The following is a 23,461-nucleotide window of genomic DNA, read 5'->3' as shown; positions in this document are numbered from 1 at the left end:
CCCAAAATCAATAGCAGATAGGGGAAGAAACATAAATTAGACCTGTCCAAAGGAAAGCTTATGGTGTAACTTATTTTCTTTCAGTTTAATCTGGAAAGGTGCAAAAAGTGGGGAATAGAACGTATCTTCACCAGTCCAGTCCACCCACTAACCAATGGATTTGCTCACAGCACTGCCAAATCCATCAAAAGGTAATTGTAGGGGTGGGAAAATTACAGTACTAAAGGCAAGTAGAATGCACCATGCCAGAAGCATCTAAATCTCGCAAGTCAGTTTATGACTTGCAAGTCTTTTTACCATATCACATGTGAAATGAAGAACAAGCATAGCAATGCCCTGTGATGACCTTCTCCTGGTGCCTTTTTGATTCCATATAATCTGTTCCCCCCCCCCCCCAAACTAATTAATCACCATTTGTTACAGAGCATTGCAGAAGTTGGTCAATGATACTGGGAGTAACTGGGATGAATTTCTTGATGCGGTTTTATTTTCTTTGCGATCTCACGTGAACATGACCACCAAAATGTCACCCTTCCGACTGCTGTATGGCTTTGAAGCAAGGTTTCCAGACCAAGTCTCAGAAGATTATACGGTAAGTGTATTTCAGTACCGTCAGCTTTCACGTCAATCTCTTATTCTGTGTATCTTCATTTCACAAATACAACCCTGTCGTCTCCGTTTGTTTCAAAGCTACCAAATTTCGAGGACTACGATGAACAGTTCTACAAAGAGTACAGCATAAATTCGAAAATGAGAAAGGATGCTGACATTGCACTGGCTCTTAGTAATATTGCTAAAGCAGCAGAAAAAAACAGACGGTATGCTCAAAGAAGGCGTTCTAAACATGGGGAAATAACATTTGCGGTCGGGGACTGTTACGTTGCTGAACGCAAGAAGGAAAACAAGAAAAGGAAGACGGCTGCAATCTAGCTATCCTGGCCCATACGAGGTTACTGCTGTTGTGAGTAAAAGAGTTAAATTGGGAACCATCTCAGGGAAACTGTTAGGATAATAATAATTGGAGATATACTAATCTCCTAGAACTCGAAGGGACCTTGAAAGATCATTGAGTCCAGCCTCCGGCCTTCACTAGCAGGACCAGTTTTTGCCCCAGATCCCTAAGTGGCCCCCTCAAGGATTGAAGTCACAACCCTGAGTTTAGCAGGCCAATGCTAAAACCACTGAGCTATCCCCCCACCTCCCCTGTGTACTGTGGCTCCCATTTAAAGAGCCACCAACATTAGGGGCTGAAAACAAATCAGGAAAACAGGGAAATGGAAACTGTTCTGGATGAGATTGAAAAAACAGTGCCCTCCAAAGAGATTGGGGAAATGGGTGGCAATATAAGTTTATGGAGGGGATGGGATAATGGGATAGCCTCATTAATTCGTCTTTGACTACTGGCAGTGAATATGCCCAGTGGCTTGTGACGGGGTGTTAGATGGGGTTGGGATCTGAGTTACTACAGAGAATTCTTTCCTGGGTGTCTGGCTAGTGAGTCTTGCCCACATGCTCAGGATTTAGCTGATCGCCATATTTGGGGTCGGGAAGGAATTTTCTTCCAGGGCAGATATGTTCAAGGAATATTAGTTTATAAATGTTCTGAGTTAACTGAAATGATATTTAGCGATATTAACTCTGTGATTTCATTTTCTCATCTCTTACTTATCAAAGGTCCAGCGTGCCCTGCCTTCCAAAGGAAATCACTGAGATTTCTGACCAAATGAGAAGAAAGTCCAGCTGCACAAAATGTGCATAGTTCAGTTGTTTATAAAATATGTACATTGTGCAATTGTTTTGTAGAGAGAAATATTTTGGTTTTCTTGGAATAACACCGCTGGAATATAGAGGTGTAATAGACACATTTAATTTTAATGTACATTTCAGTTAAGAACAAAAAACATGTTAACTCTGTATAGTAAATATGTTTAGGTGCTTGTTTTTGAAAAAATACGGAAATGAAAAGCCATTTTTGTTTATATACCTTGTTAAAATAATAAAGTTTTTACATTTTGAAAAATACCTGTCTTGGTGTCCACACTTACAGTGGAGATTTCAAACTGGTAGCAAATTCCCATCACAGTTTACAACTCTCATCTTTGTCATCCTGTGGGCCAGAGGTAGTTGATTGTGGCGGATGGTTGATGCTCTGCCAGAACTTGCTACCCCAGGCCCGAGACAGAATTTGCTACCTCTTGCGTTTCCAGGTACCGCTGGCATAGAGCAGCTGCGTGGAAGACATTACAACAGCTGCAGCGGTACAGCTGTGCCACTGTGAGGTGTGCGGTGTAGAAATAGCCTTTGAAGTCAAGGGGAGGTTTACCTTTGATTTCAATGGAGAAAGAAGTCCAGCACCGAGTGCTTTTGAAATTCCCACGCTCTGTGTATTCAGCAGATGAGGAGTTTGCCCCACAAGTTGATTTGCCGGCTGCTGGCTCAAATCAATTAGGAACCATTTGATAACTCTGACATTCAGACCTACATTTAAGAGCCTAATCTGCAACCAGCCACCTATGTGAAATAAGGTGGAATGAACTGGCTGGGCAAACATTTGCTATGTGGATTTTATTTAGCTCCTTGGCATGGTTAATTTCTTAGACTTGTCCAGGCAGGGATGCAGGCACTTTGCATTTAACAGGTTGAATGGCAGCGCTCCTTTCAGTGTATCTGGGGAATTGAAAGAAATAACCATAGAGCTCCCAAGCCTTCCCCAGGTCTAGAGAGGACCCGGCAATGCTGTAAGGGGAACTGAATAAAGACAGGAACTTCCTGCTCTCAGCTGTTTCCTCTGGAAGTATCAGGCTGGAGTCCCTCAGCACTGAGGGGCTGAATGCAGTTGATGAGCTCTCCTTTGGGAATAACCCTTCCAAGCAGTGAGTCTCTGGGCAAAAGTGGAATTGCAGGGAGAGGCCGCTCCAGGGGGAGGGAGAGACACAGGTAAAGGCAGGAAATCGTTACCTGGAAAAAAGCTGCCAGGACCAGGGGAGCATAGCTGAACTGTGGCTGGGACCAGAGGGATCCCGCACGGGCAGGGCTGAGCCCAACAGTCAGGAGAGCATTTGCACTGTATTTAATTTTGTGTTCGTGTAAGGCGTGTGTTATTGGGTCTCGCTGGGTGAAACAGCCACTTGCTATTGTTGGTAGAATAGCGGCACTAAAAGCTGTGGTCAGGCTCCGGTCACCCACTGAACAAAAAACCTCAGTTATTCACCCAGATCTATGCCGGTTTCCCTGGGCTGCGTTACACAGGAGATCAGACTAGGATCTATGAACGTCTGTCAATCTCTCCCCACAGCCTTGAGCAAACCTCCAGGGAAAATTCTCCATCAGCTGAATTCAGGGGCCAGTTCTTGCAAAACGACACTCCAGCCCCTCTCTGCTTTCACATCCTCAGCCAAACCTGCCATGATCTCCCGGCTGGAGTGCGAGGAGTCATCGAGCAGCCTGATTCTCCAGGACTCCAAGGAAAGGGAGGGCCTGAGAGGTGAGGAATAAGTGACACCAGCTCAGAGATTGTCTGGGAGAGCAGGGAAAAGCTGGGATCCCACCAAAACCACTGGGAGCTCCCCAGTCTGTCTTGTCCCCTGCAGGTGCCCTGGCCTCATGGCAGGCATCACTCCCGGCTCCCACCTGACCCCTGGCAGGAGCCATCACCTCCCCCAGCCTTGGGGGGATTCGCTTCCTGCCCATCAGCTGCATCTCTCTTGCTCTCCCCCAGAAGGTGCCAGGACAGGGAATGAGAATGAGGAGGAGAATCCCCAGCAGGAAGGGTCTGCGGGAACAGAGCTGCACAGGACATCTGCCACAGTGGGGAGGAGCTAGAGAGAGCCCAGGCGGGGCAGGACCGCAGCAGGGAGAGCCTGTGGAGGAGAACGAAGCCAGAACGGGAGAAACCCTATCAGTGCACCCAGTGCCACAAACACTTCAGCCACAGCTCCAACCTGCTCCGTCACTGGCGCTCCGACACAGGTGAAAAGCCGTTTCACTGCACCGTGTGTGGGAAGGGCTTCACGCAGCACGGGAGTCTCATGGAGCACAGCCGGATCCACACTGGGGAGCGCCCCTTCTGGTGCCCCCAGTGCGGGAAGGCCTTCGCTCTGAGCACCTCCCTGAGCCAGCACCGCTACAGCCACACTGGGGAGGAGCCTTACACGTGCCTAGAGTGTGGGAAGGGCTTTGGGGTGAACTCTGCGCTCGTGGTCCACCAATGCATCCATACCGGGGAGCGGCCCTACTAGTGTGGGGAGTGTAAGCGCAGCTTCTGCCGCAGCTCCAACCTGGTATGGCACCTGTGCACCCACGCCGGGGAGCAGCCCTTCAGCTGTGCCCAGTGCGGAAAACGCTTTGGGGAGAGCTCCACCCTGATCCAGCACCGGTGCACCCACACCAGCGAGCACCTGTACCAGTGCTCTGTGGAAACGGCTTCAGCTAGGCCTCCCACCTGGCTCAGCACCAGTGCACCCACACGGGGGAGCAGCCCTGCGCCTGTGCTGAGTGCGGGTGGTGCTTCAGGGAGAGCTCCAACCTCATCAAGCAACAGCAGGGGCATTCAGGGAAGTGGCCCTACAAGTGCCCCCGGTGCAGGAAAGGGTTCGGCCACCATTCCAACCTGATCCACCACCAGCATACCCACGTGGACACCAAGTCCTTCAAATGCCCTGACTGGGGGAAGGGCTTCACCCAGAGCAGCTGCTATACCCAGCACGGCTGGGTCCACGCTGGCCAGAAGCCCTGCCAGTGCCCCTAGTGTGGGAAGGGCTTCAGCCAGAGCTCCCAATACACCTACCACCAGCGCAGCCACACTGGAGAGCAGCCCTTCCGCTGTGCTGGCTGCGGGAAGGGCTTTAGCCGCAGCTCCAACCTGATCCGGCACTAGAGGATCCACCGTGAGGGGACCCCTGCTAGCCAATGACATGGGGCAGGAGAGGGTGTGGGAAGTTTGGGTGGAAATCAGCTCAGAGGGGCCTTGCCATGGACCCACCTGGGGAAGAGTGACTCAGTCGTGATTCAGCACCAGGGAATCCCCATCCAAGAAAGCCCCTGCCATTGACCCACAGGCTGTGTGGGAAAGAAGCTGACATGGTAACAGCCTCTGCCATCAAGTGAGTTCCCAGTGTGCTGCGGTGGCTGGCCAGGACCCTGGGAATGTTGAATAGGAACCAGGAGACCATTCCCAGAGACTAGATCCAGTTCTGGTGCCCACAGTTCAAACCGGATGGTACATAACGACAGCTATACTGGGTCAGACCAATGGTCCATCCAGACCAGTTTCCTGTCTTCCGACAGTGGCCAGTGCCAGGTGCTTCAGAGGGAGTGAACAGCACAAGCAATCATTGAGTGATCCATCCCCTGTTGTCCACTCCCAGCGTGTGGTGGCACATTGGAGTGTGTTCATAGACATTGCCAGAACTAGCTCAGCTCCTAGCACCATCTAGCGCCATATTCCAACTCTGACAGTGCCCCAGGTGCTGCTGATAAAGGTGTGAGAACCCTACAGTAGCACATGTGGGGTAATCTGCCCCCCATGTTAGGTCTCAGCCTGGACTGTAACGGAGCATAGTGGCCTTAAGTGCCGGTCACAAGAATGGTTCCGAGTCTGGAAATACCTTCCTTGTAGCGAGTGATGGAAGAAGCTCGATCTCTTTGGTTTCTCCAAGGGAAGGCTCAGAGGTAACTTGATTCAGGTTTACACGCCCCTGCTTGGGAAGGGGATTCCTGGGCAGATGGCTCTGTCATCAACGAAGTCTGAACGAGATGCACAGCTGGGAGCTGCAGCAGACCGGAACGAAGGTGCACAGTTTCGACAGTGTGGGGAAGCAGCCACCGGGGCAGCCTTCCCAAGGGACATGGTGGATTCTCCATCACTCGGGGTCTTTAGATGGCGACTGGAAGGTTATCCTCCAAGACATGCTGTAGCTTTGCCACAAGCTGTGGGCTTCATGCAGAGATCTCTGGGTGAGTCTCTGGCCTGCGTTACAGAGCTCAAACTAGATGATCCCAACAGTCTCTTCTGGCCTTAAAATCACCTTTAAACTAGAGAGTCTCACACTTCGTTGCTTCTGCAGGCAGAGCCCGTTGCACAAGCTAGGGGCTCCTTGCATTCCTACTAGCTCCGGTGGGCCACCCTCATCCCCTTCTGTTTCTGGGACTCTCATCCTCACTTCACCTTGCCCTGTGCCTGGGGCTCTGTGTGCCCCAGATGAGTCCATCCCCCATACAATTATCCCCTGTTCACCTCCCATTGCTGGGGTTCTATCTGCCTCCCCAGCCCCTATTCCGCCCCTTCTGTGTATCCCCACTTCCCCCATATCAGGGTCCCTCATTTTCCGTTTACCAGGGGTTCTCTATGCCCCCAGGTCTCTGCGCTCCTATTCCCCCTGTACCAGGGTCCCTCATTCTCCCCCTCATGCCAGGGGCTCTGTATGCTCCCTCACACACCCCTTTGCCCCTTCCCCATTTTTATTTTCTTTCTGTCTGGGAGCTGAGTCATGCAGGATGTCAACCTTTTAAACTGAAGTGGGGGTGCTGTGACCCAGGAAGGTGTGAACAGCTGTCATCAACCTCTTCTTTGAGCTATGGACAATTACAGAGATGGAGGAAGCTGTAGTTCTGTTAACCAAAGACCAAGGACTGTGTGCACCCCTTTTCCCCATTCTGTTTTATTTTATTTTTTTTGGCCAGATCCATGGGGTTCTGCCCATTGATGTCTAGAATGTGGCCTGAAATTGCGGAATTGATCGGCCATGGTATTCAACAGTGATCATGTTACAGACCAACAGAGAAATGTCATCAAAGTTGAGTGTAGTGATGTGTGTGTGGAGATGCTTTGGTGGGAGCTTAAATTTGATAGGATGCCAGGAAAAACATGTTGAGAGAGACCCTGTCCCTGAATTACATGGCGTGGGGGAGAAAGTTCAGAGCTTAGACATAGTGGGCACTAGAACCTCCTTGAAATCACTTTACACCAGCTGAGAGACTGACCACATTGGGTCTCCTCCAACTTCTTCCATACGGGGTAGAATCCTGTGCCCTTGCTCATTAAGATGCCTTGTGACCTTCATGGGTGGGGTGCCAAGGTGATATGGCAGGGGACCAGGTTTATGGACTGACATTATTTGGCAATCTGTTTTGGAGACAGGGTTCTCTCAGCCAGGCTACAAGGGAACTGAGTTCTGGAAGTATCTGCATTTGAGTGAGTTACTTTCCCCTCCTCTGCTCAGCAGAAATCGTTAACCCCCAGGCCCAGCCTGTACCCTAGAGATCTATGCCTGTCCCGGATTAAGAACATAAGAATGGCCATACTGGGTCAGACCAAAGATCCATCTAGCCCAGTATCCTGTCTACCGACAGTGGCCAGTGCCAGGTGCCCCAGAGGGAACGAACAGAAGAGGAATCAAGTGATCCATCCCATTACCCAGTCCCAGCTTCAGGATTTGGAATCTAAATGCTGCAGGCTCTTTGCTCTGCTGGATCTTGCAGCCTCTTGTAATGATGCCTGTGGCCAGGATATCTGCATGGATTGAACCCAGGAGCTCTGGATCTAAAAGCTCAAGGTATGGCTGCCTGAGTGATGGGATCAGAGCGCTCAGCTGAGAGGCTGTAGGAAGCTCATAAATGTCCATAAAGAGTCTGGCCACTATATGAGTCACATGGGTTATTCTTCGGGTTGGGGGCAAGTCCCAAAGGTCGCTAAAAAACAGAACTCCCTGTGAGGCCAGACCATGGTCTCCTGGCCTCTCCAGCGCCTGGCTCCTCAGTGCTAGGTCAGGAGCCAGTGACATCAGGGGAATGTCCCCTCTGTGACCAGAGCTGCCCTGGAGGCTCCCAGATGTCTGCCCATCCCCACCCCCAATATCAGTTCCCAGTGTGAACCCAGATCCCACTCCCACACTCCAGCTCCCAGAGCCAGGGCTGGATTTCCAGTTAGGAACAGGAGACATGTGCCTGGGGCGCCGCCGGTATTCTAGGGGCACCTAAAAGTCAAAGGGAGGGGTTAAAGTTTCCTATTTTTATGGGAAACATGAAGGTCAGCTGTAGGCATGGGTGGGGGAGGGTGAAGAGGCTGTGCCTGGGGGGCATAAGGTATCAGTCTGGCCCTGCCTGGAGCCCCCACTATAGGGGCAGGGGTTACAACAGCCCAGGATATGCCAGGGCCCGGCCCGGGGGGTGCAGGGTTCCCGCATTGTAAGTGGGGTGCAGGATCTCCCCCATCTGCCTGCTGGGGGGGCTCATCCCCGGGGGCTGGGGGCGTTAGACACCGGCTCCTCCCCGGGGGTCGGTTGGGGCAGGAGGCCGTGGCTGGGGGAGATCAGCTCCGCAGTCTCCCGATGCCGGCGGCCTAGCGAGCTCAGAGTTAAAACCAGCGAGCTCCGGGCCGGAAGGGAGCGGCCGGCGCTGCCCAGGCCCACGTGCGGCTGGAGTCGGGAGAGGCGGCGGGGCACTGGGGAGACGCAGCCGCAGAGGCAGGAAATCGCTGCCCTGGGGGGGAATCGGAGCCGAACTGGGACCGGAGGACCCCCCCGCCCCCGCCCCCGCCAGCTCCAGGGTCTGCAGCTGAGCCCGGCAGGGTCGCTGCTCCAGCCCTGGGTTATTTCCTGCCCTGCCCTCCGCCTGCACGTTCAATAAACCTCCCGTGCTTAGATCCACGTGCAGCTCCTTCCTGTCCGGACCCATCGCTGCGGGGGGCCAGCTCCCTGTCCGTGTGCCTGGAGATCCCTGATTCCCCTGCAGGGGGCGCGGCCCATCTGCCCCCAGGGGTCTCCGTGCCTCAAAGGGCCCCTGGGAACATCCCCCCCCCCCCCCCCAGCAGAGAGCTGGGCCGGGATCCAAGGCCGGGCATGTTCTCTGCACCAAGCCCTGGGGGGAGATTTCACCGAGCCCCGTCTCACCTTCTTTCTTCTCCTGAACAGGATTCTCTATCCTCTACCCAACCACTATCCCCCGGATGGAGCGAGGGGAAGAGCCCAGGGTCCCAGATCTCCAGGGCTCTGAGGGGAGGAAGATCCTGAGAGGTGCCCATCCAGGTGAGGAATGAGCAACACTGGCTTGGAGACCATCTAGGAACAAAGGGAAAAGCTGGGATCCCAGCAGAGCCACCAGGAGCCCCACAGTTCTGTCTCTGCTCGAATGGCAGCACGTACACGTCTTGCTCAGGTTCTGTGCCCCACTGCGCCAGGTACTGCACTAACAGAGACCTAGCACCTGACCCGAAGAGCTTTCACTCTTAAGAGGCAAAGGGTGCTGGGTGGGAAAGGAATGCAACATACAAGGGTTTGGCTTGACATAGCTCCCTGTATTGGGCCCTAGCAATGTATGGCTAGATCCACAGCTAATGTCAATCAGGCCTTGGCTACACTGGCGCTTTACAGCGCTGCAACTTTCTCCCTCAGGGGTGTGAAAAAAACACCCCCATGAGCGCTGCACGATACAGCGCTGTAAAGTGCCAGTGTAAACAGTGCCCCAGCGCTAGGAGCGCGGCTCCCAGCGCTGCAAGCTAATCCCCATGAGGATGTGGAGTACGTACAGCGCTGGCGCTGCAACTACACTCACACTTCAAAGCGCTGCCGTGGCAGCGCTCCCTCAGCAGCGCTTTGAAGTTTCGAGTGTAGCCAAGCCCTACGTGTTGCTCGTTGATTCACACCAGCCCCATTGTCTCTGGTGGAGCTATGGGTGATTTGCACCAGCTGCGGATCAGGCCCCATTGACTCCATCGGAGTGATGCCGGTTTACACAAGCATGGGATCTAGCTTGATCTGCACCTTAAATACCAACTGGTACTCACTGCTTCCTTCATCCTGGTTATAAAAGATTAAATGAGCGTTGCAATACGAGTTTCAGATATATTCTCATTATCCAAAGCTCTGAGTTTTCGCTCCTACCCTTCGTGTCACGTACAAATGTAAATAATTCCCTAATCATCTTGTCTCACTCAGTGTCATCCCAAGCAGGTCACTTCCAGCTCCCACCTGTCCTGCCTAACGCCTGGCAGGAGCCCTCTCTCCCCTCAGCCCTTCTCTGAGGGCTCATCTGGGCCAATGGAGCAGAACCTGCCCCTCTTCTCTCTTCAGGGAAGGGTTTGTGGGAATTCACTTCCTGCCCATCAGGTTTTCTGCTCAGTGACACTCGCCAGCACAGGGAACAAGCCCTGGCTAGATTCTCTCTCTCTCTCCTAGTAGGTGCCGGGACAACCAGTGAGAATGGGGAGGAGAATCCTCATCACAAAGGGCCTGCAGAACAAGAGCAACACGAGATGTCCTGGAGCCCCGAGCAGGGAGATGTCGGTGGGTTAGGATGGCAGCAAGGAGACCTTATGAGGGAGAGCTCTGCTGAACGGGAAGGAGATCCCTGGCAGCTCCAAGACTTCTCTGGCTGTCAGGAGGAGAGACTGGCCATATGTGGACAGTGTGGGGAGAGCTTCTCTCAATACAAAGACCTCGCTGAGCACCAGAGATCCCATATAGGGAAGAGACCCCATCAATGCCCTGACTGCAGGAAGGGTTTCACCTGCAGCTCCCACCTCCTCCAGCACCAGCGCACCCACACTGGCGAGAGACCCTTCCAGTGCCCCGACTGCGGGAAGGGCTTTGGGGTCAGCTCCCACCTCGTTGTTCACCAGCGGGTCCACACGGGGGAGCGCCCCTACAAATGCCCCGACTGCGGGAAGGGCTTCAGCCAGAGCTCCCACCTGGCCAAGCACCAGCGCATCCACATTGGGGAGCGGCCCTACAGGTGTGCAGCTTGTGGAAAGAGCTTTGGGGACAGCTCCTACCTGATCCAGCACCAGCACACCCACACCGGGGAAAGCCCCGGCCTGGCCGGTGGGATGGGTGCAGAGGAGAGGCCTTACCCATGTCCCCAGTGCGGGAAGAGCTTTGGCACCAAGCTGGCCCTGAGCCGGCACCAGAAGGTGCACAGTGAGGAGCGGCCCTATGAGTGCGCTGAATGCGGGAAGAGCTTCAAGCTAAGCCGGCTGCTTATTCAACACCAGCGGATCCACACCGGGGAGCGGCCCTACCGATGCCCTGACTGCGGGCAGAACTTCGGCCGCAGCTCCCACCTCCGCTCGCACCAGCACATCCACACCGGCGAGAAACCCCACCCCTGCCCTGACTGCGGGAAGGGTTTCAGCCACGGCTTCCAGCTGGCTCAGCACCGGCGCGTCCACACGGGGGAGCGGCCCTACGGGTGCCCTGACTGCGGGCGCAGCTTCAGCCACCGCTCCACCCTCATCAAGCACCAGCGCACCCACACCGGGGAGCGGCCCTACCACTGTGCCCAGTGTGGCAAGGACTTCAACTGGAGTTCGGCGTTCATCAAGCACCGCCGGACCCACTCGGAGGAGCGGCCTTTCCGCTGCGCGGACTGTGGGAAGGGCTTCCGCGAGAGCTGCACCCTCATCCAGCACCAGAAGATCCACTCAGAAGAGAAACCCTACAAATGCCCTGACTGCTGCAAGAGCTTCAGCCTCAGCTCGTACCTCGCCCGGCACCAGAAAATGCACACGGCCTAGGGATGCCGGTGGGGGGGCCTGCCCTGCCCGCACAGGGGCATTGTGGGTACCTTTCTGAAGTGGGTATGCACCCCCTGCTTGCACAGAGATGTCCTCTTGCCTTCCCTCTGGTGACTGGAGCATGTATCAGAATTTCTGTGGAATTTGTGGCCTTAGAGGTTTTTAAGAACAGTTCCAGTTCTCAGACAGGTCCCACCTCTAATTGATGGTCCAGGTATATTTGATCCTGCCTCAGTGTGGAGGGGAGGACTAGGTGACATCTCAAGGACCCTTCCAGCCCTACATTTCTATGACTCTGTGAGTCTGCTGCTAACCCCTAAACTGATTGAATTTCCCATGGGACGAAAAGTTTGAATTTCAGAGATTTTAAAAAATTGATTTTTTCTTCCTGATTTGTTGAAAGATCTGAATTTTTCACGAAACATTCTTGGGCAAAATATTTCAGCTGATTTATTGTTTTGACTAATTATATCTTCTGTGATATGAGAGTGTTTCGCCACCAGGGGCTTTTCTTGTAGCCACTGCCTCCTGGGCTGTGATGGGGGCAGAGAGGCACAAAGCAGTGGCCCCTCTGCTAGGGTCGCCAGCAGTGATTGGTCCCTACCCCCCTCTGGCGACACAAACGCTGGAGGTGCAGGCAGCTAGTGAATTCCCCATTTTCCCGGGGGTAAGGGAGGCAGCCGTGGCAGGCTCTGGTTCAGGCTCTGGCCCCAGGCTCACCATCCCCTACACCATCCCCCCGCCCCCTTTATCCCTGGGCCCTGCTGCCTTCCTGCCTCCTCCCTGTCCAGGGCTTTATCTGTCCCAGGGCTTGCTGGGGCTGAGTAAGTCTGCTGTGAAAAATATTAACAAACATACAAATATCACTTTCACAGCAGAAGACTTACCGGCTAGCAAGTCTTAGGGGGGAAAAAGTACAACCAAAAAAGCAAAAGAAACAACAAAACAGACAAGAACATGCGAAGCACCTTATTTGTGTTTCTATTCTATTTATGTCCAGTAAAGAATAGAAACAGCTGTAAATTATTTTCATTACTGAGCCTGAAAAAACCCTACATGAATACATTACATCGATTTGGACATATGTCCATATTTATTTGTTTTTCCTAAAGTTAATTAAATATTTTAGGAAAAATTGTCAGTGTGGCCACCCGCAAGAGCTGGTGGCCGAACTCTGAGACCACCAAAAAAATTTGTGAAAACCCCTGCCTGGTTTAGTGGATCGCACACTGCACTGAGACGTGGGTTCTAGGCCCAGCTCTGCCACTGGCCTGCTGGGTGACCTTGGGCGTGTCATGTCACCCTTCTGTGCCTCAGTTTCCCCATCTGTAAAATGAGGGTGATGATACTTTACCTCCTTTGTAAAGCACTTTGAGATCCACTTGATGAAAAGCACCGTATATAGGAGCTTGGCAGTATTATATTATACATTTTAATATAAAGTAAAAGTCAAAATAATAAAGTAATATTCATAGATTCCAAGGCCAGAAGGACCATTGTCATCAGCCAACCTGACCTCCTGCAGAACACAGGCCGTAGAACTTCCTCCAAAAAATTCCAAGAGCAGGGCTTTTTTGAAAAACGTACAATCTTGATTTTAAAATTGCCAGTGATGGAGAATCCATCACTTCATAAACTGGTCCAATGGTTAATTACTCTCAGTGTTAAAAATGGACACGTTATTTCCAGTCTGAATTTGTCTCGCTTCAACTTCAGGCCTTTGGAAGTTGTTATACCTTCTTCTGCTAGACAGAAGAGTGCATTATGCATATTTGTTTCCCCTGTAGGACTTAGACTGTGATCAAGTCTATAACCTTCTCTGTGTTAAGGTAAATAGAGAGACTCAAGGAGATCAGTTGCTATGGGGCTGGTTGTGGGGCTAACTGCTGTGATCATTGGAACCTCGCAGGAGATGGACTGGTAGAGCTGAAAGACGTGGCTACCGAAGAACAGGGTCCTGGGGTGAACCAGGGAATGAGTTCTCTGGGCACTCAGAGGCCGTGTTTACATGAAAGTCACTGGGCTAGAGCACCACAAATCTGGGTTTGGTTCCTGGTTCTGCCCCAGCCTCTTCATGAGATCGTGGGCATCTTTGTCTCAGTTTCCCTATCTGTCCCTTTCTCTATTTAGTTTGTAATTTCTTCAGACCAGGACCTGTTTCTGACTTTGTGTCTTTGCAACACCCAGCACAACAGGGCCCTGAGATGCTACTGTAATACAGACAAAGACATGGGAGCGTGAAACCTTACTATTTCTTTACTACCGCAACAGAGTTGTGTGGCTTAGTTTGGGCAACGGTGGGGTGCCTTAGACCTGGCTTATTTGGACACCTAGATCTTGGATACCTTTATGTGGTTGTCTCTTTGTTTTTCCTAACAAATCTTGTTTCAGTAAGATCCACATTGCCTTGGACTCTCAGGAATTTCCCGGAAGGATAAATGAGCCATCAGCCTTTTGGGAGAGGTGAGTGTTGGAACCTAACTGCTTGTGAATTCTGGTCTAAAGGGTTGAAGCGAAGTGTGTCACTCCCTGGGCTATGTCTAAGGGACAGGTCAGTTCAGCTAAACCCATCAAGATGCCTCCTGACCCTGCCCAGCCAGCTCAGGAATTATGGTCCAGAGGGTAAGAGTCTTTCTCCTATGGTTGTGTCACACCCAGCCAATGGAAGATGCTGAATGACCAGGGCAAATTGAAGGGGTTTAAGTTCACAACAAGATTTCCTTTCCTTAGTGGGAGGTTCCTGTTGTTTAATCCCATCTCTCCCAGCATGCTCTGGTTGCTGTTTTCCCTTGCCCGGGGTGAGGGGACTTCAGTCTGCAAGGGCAGGCATTGGCCCCATCTCACCACAATAAGGATCTCGAAAAATGATCTGAGGGAGGTGAATGCTTTTATCTCTAGAGTGGTGGTGGGGGAGAGCCAGCTGAGGTCTCTTCCCTGTCCTCAGCAGACCCCAAAGGACACAACCCCATCTAGGGTGACCAGATGCCCTGATTTTATAGGGACAGTCCCAATATTTGGGGCTTAATGTTATATAGGTGCCTATTCCCCCCACAGAACTTGTCCTGATTTTTCATACTTGCGGTCTGGTCACCCTGACCCCATCTCAACTGCACCCAGTCTGCTCCCGTGTACAGCAGTCACGGAACCTTCCAAGCCTCAGTGTTCCATCTGCCCCTATGGGCATGGAACATTCCTGACCCCAAGATTCCATCTGTCACAGGTTCCAGGCCCCAACGTTCCACTTACCCTGGAACCGCCTGAACCCCAAAGTTCCAACTGCCACAGACCCCTCCTAGCTGGAGCTGTGAGTGGGGGCGCTGGGCACAGGGGAGATGCAGAGAGGAGAGTCTCAGTGAGAGGCAGCTCTTAGGGAGGGAGAGAAGCAGCAGCAGAGACAGGAAATTGCTGTCTGGAGGGAGAAGCCACAGGGACAAGGGGATGGAACCACAGCTGGGACCAGAGAGATCCCTCCCACCCCCCTCCAGCCAGCCCTGGGAGCTTCATGGAGGGAGGTGGGGTCTGTGCAGCTGAGCCCAGAAGGGTTCTCCACCCCCCCCAGCAAGTTTCAGGGCAGCACAGGAGATGCAGCAGAGTGCCCCAGCCACACTTGGGTGTCATGGAGTGTGTGAACACAATAGGCTGCTGGGAACAGGAGGGGCTGCTCCCTGAGAGGCCAGACGGATGTTCCCAGGTAGGGGGCAGCCACCTCCATAAGGCACCCAGCTCCTCTCTCCACAGCGCTTAACTGTTAGTTCTCCTGGATCCAGAGCAGCCGAAGAAGCTCCCAGGCACCTGGCCACACCCCATCTCCTTGATCTAAAATGGGTGGCGTGGCGGGGGGAACCCATGATTCGTCACGTCACCCCAGAATTGTCAGATTCCAATGGGCTTTTCAGTGTCAAACCTGGTCTTTGCAGGGTGGTTTCTCACTGTGTGACTTAAATAAACCAGGATTTTTTTTAAAAAGGAAACTAGGAAAAACAATTCCATCATGTACGACCCTAAGAATCTTATGACTGGCGAGGCCTGGGCACCTTTTGTTCTGTGGACCAGCCACTAGAGGGGGATGTGGCAAAGCTTTTAGCCCACAAGTCACACAGTCAATTGGTGGACAACCACTGAATGTCGGCTTCCCTGAGTTCTCTCCCTAGCTCTGGGAGGGATGTGGGGCCTGGTGGGGTAAAGCAGGCTGGGCTGGGAGCCAGGACTCCTGGGTTCTATCTGCAGCGCTGGGGCGCGTGGAGTCTAGAGCAGTGGTTACAGATCAGATCATAGGGGAACACAGTGATCTGGCCTGTTCCTTACAAAAGACCTTCCGGGGCCTGTGGACACTGGAGGCTCCCAGGCATTCTGCGGCTCTGCCCCAAGCTATCCATTCCCAGCAGGTGTCCAGACCCTGCTCCCCCGGTGAGGCTCTAATTCCCAGCTGGCAGTGATCGCTGTGGCCCCTGGGGAAATGAACACCCTCCCCCTCCCCGCTTTGCACTCTCCTGGCTCTGATCCTGGAGCCCCAGTTATAATGGCCTTGGATACATCAGAGAAAGAGCCGTGGGGGAGGTTCCCTGGGGGCTTTTTGGGAGGGAGCATGGTTCCTTCTTTAGAAACATCCTGTGGGGGGTAGAATTCCCAGTAGATTTTGTGGGGGGCTGCATTACAGTTCAGCCAGGCCCGTAATGGGTCCCCCAATATCTGCTCCTGCTGTGAGTTCTCTCTGGGGCTGTGAGCCTGAAAGGATCCGGTCTCTCCTGCCCCACACAGCCCTAGCCAGGGTGTCTGTGTTATCTGCCACAGGGAATCTGCACCAGTCCACTGAGCTCCTCCCACGCTGGCTCCTTGGGGTCCCAGCTGAACCCCCAAACCAAGACCTAGTGCCAGGGCGGGCTTGGATGGGCACTGGGGCAGGATTACCAACTCAGTGAGACTGGGGGATCGGAAGATGGGGCAAGGGGAGCCAACGGATGTGCATGTGGGTATGCCAGGGATGGGGGGGCACGGGTCTCCCCTGAAGGTGTAGGGAATGGTGCATCCTCCACAGGAGGGATCTATACCCACTTCTCTCCAGCCCAGCCCCTCCCCCGGGGGACCCTGCATCCCTCCGCCCCGTGCAGAGCCTTTTTCTGCTGCTGGCGCCGCCAGGCCGGGATGCCCAAAGCGGATCTTCCCAGAGCGGAGCCGTCCGCCGGGTTGCAATAGCGCAGGGACCTTCCTGTCCAACCCGCTGCCTGGACCCTGGGCTGGAGACTCCGGCAGCACCTGCTGCCCACGGGGCCGAATCCCCCGTCTGCAATGAGCCCCCCCTCCCCTCAGGGAACCAACCAATAACCCGCCCCATCCCGTGCGCTGCGGCCGGGCCGTGAGTGGGGGCGCAGGGGAGGGAGGGAAACAGCAGCCGAGGCAGGAAATCGCTTCCTGGAGGAAGCGGCCGCGGGGGGGGGGGGGGGGGGTTGTTGGAGCCGAAGTGGGGGCTGGGCCCAGAGGACCCCCCCCCGCAGCCAGCTCTAGGGGGAGGTGGGTCTGTGCAGCTGAGCGCAGCAGCCCCCCGCCCCCAGCCCAGCAGCGAGCCCCCGGGACACCGCTGGAGGTTGAGGTTTGTACCACTTCCTTGGAGCAAAGTTACTGACGCCAGGCAGTGAAGGGGAGACGTGCGCTGAGATCTGCCCGCCGCCCCCCAGCACTCAGGGGTGCTGGGAGAATTTGTGTGAGAGCCACTGAACCAAACTGTCAGCCCCGGATCTGCTAGAAACCACCCCCTAGTCCCAGGACCTCTGCCGCTCTGTGCGCAGCACTGACATGGCACGAAAAGGCTTAACGCCTGTGTGGTTTCAAGGCCCTTAGGTGATCTTTGCAAGACGAGTTCTACTGCGAAGTGTGACTCATGCCTCAAAACACCTCTTCCCTGCTTCATAGGTCAGAGCAGTAACACGTTAACAGCCCTGGAGCCGGGTTCTCCCCCACCCCGGGGGCAGGGGGCCTCGCTGTACCAGAGCTTGGGTGTGGAGGGTTTGGTGAGATTATAAATGTAGATGACAGAGGCACTAGTATTGATGGAAGATAGACTCTGAGGGATATGTGCATTGGTAGGGCATGACATTTTGAATAAAAACTAGACTGATGTAAAATTAACCTGGCGCACGAGAGGGGCCAAAAGCTGGCTAAGCCATGGGTCTGAAAATGTAACTATAAATGGGAAATCATCATCGAGTGGGTGTATTTCTAGCGGGGTTCCACCACAAGGATCAGTTCATGGGCCCCCCACTATGTAACATTTTTATTGATGGCCAGGAAGGAAACATAAAATTGTCACTGATAAAGTTTGCAGACAACACACAAACTGGGAGGAGTAATGGATAACAAGGAGGACAAGTCACTGATGCGGAGGGAGCTGGATTGCTTGGTAGACCGGGTGGAAGCAAACAATCTGTGTTTCAATATGGCTAAATGAGGGGTGAAAGTAACACTCAACACTTACTGGAGTAGGAGGTGAGGCCTCCGGCGGAAGGGGCGGGGCCGGGGGTCAGCATCCCCCAGCCAGCCCATCCAGGCTGCCTGGCCCGCGCCGCCTGAGGGCAATTTAAATCACCGGCCCCGGGGCAGCTGCTCCTTTTGCCCTCAAAGCAGGGTCCTTTCCCACAGCAGTGATTTAAAGTCAGCTGCGTACAGGCCGGTACGAGCAGCCACTTTTTATCAATACGCCGGACCTTTGCCGTACCAGCTTACTTTCACCCCTGGCTAAATGTGAATGTATAGAAATAAAGAATGTAGATGATGCTTACAACTTTACCCTGGGAAGCAATGCCTCTGAAGACTCGTGGGTCATGGCAGATAATCAGCTGACCATGAGCTCCCCATGTGACAGGGTGGCCGAAAGGGAGAAGACATCATTTAGTTGGGGTTGGTTCTGCTTTGAGCAGGGGGTTGGACTAGATGATCTCTTGAGGTCTCTTCCCACCCGAATCTTCTATGATTCTATGCATAATCAGATGCATACGCAGCGGTATCGTGAGTAGGAGTAGGGTGGTTACTTCCCTTCTATATTTGGCACTGGTGTGACCACTGCCCGAGCACTGTGTGTTCCATTCTTGTGTCCAGAATTCAAGGATGTTGATACATTGGCGAGAGAGTTCAGAAAAGAGCCACAAGAATGATTAAAGGATTAAGAAACAGACTTTAAAGTGATAGATTCCAGGAGCTCAGTCTATTTAGTTTAACAAGGAGAAGGTTAAGGGGTGACTTGATTACAATCTTTAAGCACCTGCAGCGGGAACAAATATTTGGTAATGAGTTTTTCAATGGAGCAGACAAATATGTAAGATAATCCCATGACTGCAAATTGAAGGTAGACAAATTCAGACTGGAAATAAGATGTCCGTTTTTACAGTGAGGGTAATTAACTGGAATATTTTAGCAGGGGTTGTGGTAGATTCTCCATCGCTGGCAATTTTAAATTTGATGGGATGTTTTTGTCTGAAAGATCCACTCTAGGAATTATTTTAGGAAAGTTCTTTGGCCTGTGTTAAGCAGGAGTTCACAACCGATGATCCCAAAGGCCTCTTTTGGCCTTAGAATCTATGAATTGTGCTGGGTGATGCACAGATCCTGCCTAAGATCTAGGCCCCCATTATGCACAGACCTAGTCTGAGATCAAGCCCCATTGTGCCAGACACCACACAGACCCCTACCAAGATCAGGGTCCCACATTGTGGCGGGTGCTGCATAGACACTGACCGAGATCAGGACCCCCATTCCACTAAGGAGCTGCACAGACACACAGCGAAAGACCGTCCCTGCTTTGAAGAGCTCATAGTCTAAATAGACAAAGGCAGGATTATTATCCCCATTTTACAGATGGGGGAATTGAGACCCAGAGAGATGCAGTGACTCACCCAGACAGTCTGTAGCAGAGTTCGGAACTGAACCCAGCTTTCCTGAGTCACAGCCTAGCACCTGAGCCCCAAGGCTGGCCATTTAGATGAGTCCAAGGAAGTGTAACACCAAACAGTAAATGCTCGTTAACCATCCATTTGCAGCTGGTGCCCTATACTCAGAACGTGCATCACTCCTGACTCCCATCCCTCGTGCCTGACCCCTGGCCAGAGCCCTCCCCTCCCCCAGCCTTTCTCTGAGGGCTCAAATAGGACACTGCAGCAAAACTGGCCCCTCCTCTCCCCTCAGGGAAGGGTTGGGTGGTTTCATTTCCTGCCCATGAGGTTTTCTGCTTGTGGACAAACTCCTTTGCCTTCCCCTCTCTCCCCAGCACAGGGAAGAAGCCACAGCTGGATTTTCTCTCTCTCCCAGCAGGAGGGGCCTGCAGGAGCAGAGTCACAGGGGAGGTCCCAGAGCCTCAAGTGGGGAGATGCTGGCAGGTGACAGGGCAGGATGGCAGCAGGGGAAAGAGAGAACGGGGCAGTGTTGGAAAAGGGCTGTGACTGTGCAGCTCCAGGGGCAATCAGAGCTTGGATCTGAGTCATATTGTGTGTGGTTCATTCCCTCTCTCCCAGCAGGTGCCAGGACGGGCGTGAGAACGAGGAGGAGCCGGGACATTCTCAGGAAGAGGTGTGGCCAGAACCCCACAAATGTCCCTCTTGCCACCTGAGCTGGGGGAGCCACTGACCATCTGCAGTCAGTGCGGGAAGAGCTACAGCCTGAGCACCCAGTTCCTGCGGCACCAGCGGACCCACGTCCGTGAAAAACCTTTCAAGTGCGACGAGTGCGGGAAGAGCTTCGTGGACAGCTCAGCCCTGCTCACTCACCGGCGTGTCCACACTGGGGAGCGGCCCTACCGCTGTGCCGACTGTGGCCGGAGCTTCAGCCGCAGCTCCAACCTGATCCGGCACCAGCGCACCCACCGGGGACTGCGGCCCCACCAGTGCCCCGATTGTGGAAAGAGCTTTGTTGAGGCCTCCTGCTTCCTGCAGCACCGTCACTCCCATGCAGGTGAGCGCCCCTACCTCTGCCCTGACTGCGGGAAGAGCTTCCGCCACCACTCTGTCCTCCTGGCCCACCGCCGCACCCACCTGGGGGAGCGGCCCTACATCTGCTCTGATTGTGGGAGGAGCTTCCACCAGAGCTCCCAGCTTTCTGCCCACTGCCGGGCTCACCTGGGCATCAGGCCCTTCCAGTGCCCTGACTGTGAGAAGAGCTTCTTGGACAGTTCCTCTTTGATCATCCACCAGCGCATCCACACCGGAGAGAAACCCTACAGGTGCCCTGAGTGCGGGCGCAGCTTCAGCCGCAGCTCCAACCTCCTCCGGCATCAGCGCATCCATGCCAGCGACCAGCCCTTCAAGTGCCCCCAGTGCTGGAGGAGCTTCCAGGATGGCTCGGGTCTGGCTCAGCACGAGAGGTCCCACCTGAAAGCTAAGACGTACCAGTGCACCCAGTGTGGGAAGGGTTTCAGCCAGAGCGCCACCCTCATTAGGCATCAGAGAATTCACACCGGGGAGCGGCCCTACACCTGCTCTGAGTGCGGGAAGAGCTTCAGCCAGAGCTCCACCCTCTTCCGACACGGGAGGATCCACACAGGCGAAAGGCCCTACAAGTGTCCCCAGTGTGGGAAAAGCTTCATCGAGAGCTCAGCCCTGATCCAGCATCAGAGAAGTCACACGTGACAGAGGCTACTAGGGGAGTGCATCCGTTGGAAGTCAACCATTGGCCAGTATCAGAGTGGTGCTGGTAGGAGCAGGTGCCTGGAATATCATGGATTAATTGGTGGGAGGAAACATCAACCATTGGCCAATGTCAATGTGGTATTGGCATGACAGCATGGCTGGAACATCGTAGATTAATTGGCTGGAGGAGAGCATCAACTATTGACCAATATCACCATGGTGTTGTGCATTTGTGTCTGGAATATCATAGATTCATCAGATGGATGAGAATGTCAACAACTGGCCAATGTCAACATGGCTTTGGTGTGAGAAGTGTGTCTGAATTATCATAAATTAATCAACTGCAGGAGGTCAACCATTGGCCAATGTCAACATGGTTTTGGTGTGAGAATGTGGCTGGATTATCGTAGATAAATCAGCCCGAGGCAAAGATCAACCATTGGCCAATGTCAACGTGGTTTTGATGCGAGAATATGACTGGACTGTCAGATAAATTGACTGGAATTTTCAAATGACCCTAATGGTGCAACTGGATTTGAAATCCCCCCTTGGAAATCCCAGCCATAGGTGTGAAAGGCCAGAAAGAACCATTACTATCACCCAGCCTGTCCTTGTGCCTAGCACAATGATATACTGACGTTCAGGAGGTACGGAGTCTGCTCAGTGGTAATTGTACTTTCCTGTCTCTGTACAAATTGTCTTTTCCAAGGTGTGTTTGACGTGGTATTTAACAAGGTGAAACATTTCCCAAAACAAGACTCCATCATTTCTGCCGTGTATAATGGACCAAATGTCAGTGTTCAAAGTGATCTGCAGAGGGGGAGGAGGGAAAATTAAGGCTGGGTTTGGGCCCCTTTTCTTTATCTTTAATGAAAAAAGTCTGGCCGTTTTATTTTTTAAAAAATTCTACTTGGTTTGGGTGTGTCTCGCAGTAAAGCCGTGTCTACACACAACGTTTGTAGCTCTTTCACTACACTGGTCTAGTTACAGTAGTGTGGGCTCAGTTATACTGTTAGGAAGGGAATGTTTTTGTATTCTTGCTGTTCATTTCTATTTACCATAGTGCCTAGGAATCCTTGGTGTGGACCAAAACCCCATGGCATTTGGTGCTGTACAAACACAGAACAAGACGTCAGTGCCTGCCCCAGAAACCATACAATCTAAGTCCAAAACAAGAGACCACCGATGGATACAGACAGAATGATGGTGGAGTACAAGGAAACAGTACTGGGACAGTACTGGTCAGAGTGACTTACTGTGGTTTCAGCACCAGCAGTATCACCCCTGTCAAGTTTTTGGTAGGACTGATGGCATAGGAGGGATTTGAAGGAGGAGGATGTTTAAGGGGGAGCCCCCTCCCTGGCGTGAGGGTTCAGCATGGGAGAAAGCACAAAGGGGCTGGTTGGAAAATGTTGATCCAATTTGGATTGAACAATGATCAGTGATGGAGAGTCCACCACGACCCTTGCAGAGTTGTTCTTAGGGTTTATTATTATCCTCACAAAACTTTGCCCCTTAGTTCCAGTCTGAATTTGTCTAGCTTCAACCTCCAGCCATTAGATTTTGTTATGCAATGTAACTGTATCGGTAAAAATAAAAAATAAAAAAATCACACCCTGACCAACAAACTGCTGGTAAAAGACCTAGTGGGGAGACAGTAATACTGGTGATAAAGGCCTGCTGTAAGGTGACCAAATGTCCTGATTTTATAGGGACAGTCCCAATTTTGGAGTCTTTTTCTTATATAGGCTCCTATTACCCCCCACTCCCTGTCCCGATTTTTCACACATGCTGTCTGGTCACCCTAGTCTGTTGTTGGAATAGCTTATTTTGTCCGGGGAACTGATATAAGTCAAGCTAAAAGAACTCTTTTGGTCATATAAGCTATGTCTCCACTAAGGGGCTTGCTAATATAACTATCCTGCTATAACGGGTTCTCAAACTTTTTTTGCTGGAACGGGGACCCCCTTTGAAAATATTTCAGGCTGTGATGACCTCCCTCAAAAAAGGGATGCCCCCCCCCACGCCATCCTTACTTCTGTGCTGCTGCTGGCAACAGCGCTGCCTTCAGAGCTGGGCGCCAGGCCTGCAGCCACCGCGCTCGCGACCCCCATACAATAGTCTTGTGGCCCCTTTTTGGACCAGGAGCCCCGAATTTGAGAAACTCTGTGCTATAAACTACACATTTTCCAAACTCAAAGAAAAGCTCTGTGTAAGTGCATCTCTCTTACCAACAGAAGTTGGTCCATTAAAAGATATTACAGTACCTCACCCACCTGGTCTCTGATATCTTGGGACCAGCCTGGCTACCACATCACTGCATAAGCTACACGGAAAGCTCTTT

The 23,461-nt window shown here is 52.7% G+C and overlaps 1 protein-coding gene across 4 annotated transcripts; it reads left to right on the top strand.

Annotated features, from left to right (window-relative positions):
• The first annotated feature begins 8,491 nt into the window (after nucleotides 1-8,491).
• On the top strand, nucleotides 8,492-22,745 carry LOC116827356 (uncharacterized). 4 transcript variants are annotated; one of them, XM_075065926.1, is made up of 4 exons: nucleotides 8,492-9,023; nucleotides 10,173-11,504; nucleotides 20,192-20,406; nucleotides 20,575-22,745. In XM_075065926.1, exons 1-4 carry the CDS (start codon nucleotides 8,945-8,947, stop codon nucleotides 21,115-21,117), a joined length of 2,169 nt encoding a protein of 722 aa, XP_074922027.1. In that variant the 5' UTR covers nucleotides 8,492-8,944; the 3' UTR covers nucleotides 21,118-22,745. The 4 variants fall into 4 exon arrangements, with proteins under 4 accessions (XP_074922027.1, XP_074922024.1, XP_074922025.1 ...); XM_075065923.1 differs by lacking the exons at nucleotides 20,192-20,406; nucleotides 20,575-22,745 and having other exon boundaries at nucleotides 10,176-14,486; XM_075065924.1 differs by lacking the exons at nucleotides 20,192-20,406; nucleotides 20,575-22,745 and having other exon boundaries at nucleotides 8,944-9,023; nucleotides 10,130-14,486.
• The last annotated feature ends 716 nt before the right edge of the window (nucleotides 22,746-23,461 follow it).

The sequence above is a fragment of the Chelonoidis abingdonii genome, chromosome 4 (genome assembly GCF_003597395.2).
Source record: "Chelonoidis abingdonii isolate Lonesome George chromosome 4, CheloAbing_2.0, whole genome shotgun sequence".
Taxonomy (NCBI): domain Eukaryota; kingdom Metazoa; phylum Chordata; order Testudines; family Testudinidae; genus Chelonoidis; species Chelonoidis abingdonii.
This window is presented reverse-complemented; position numbering and strand designations above follow the sequence as displayed.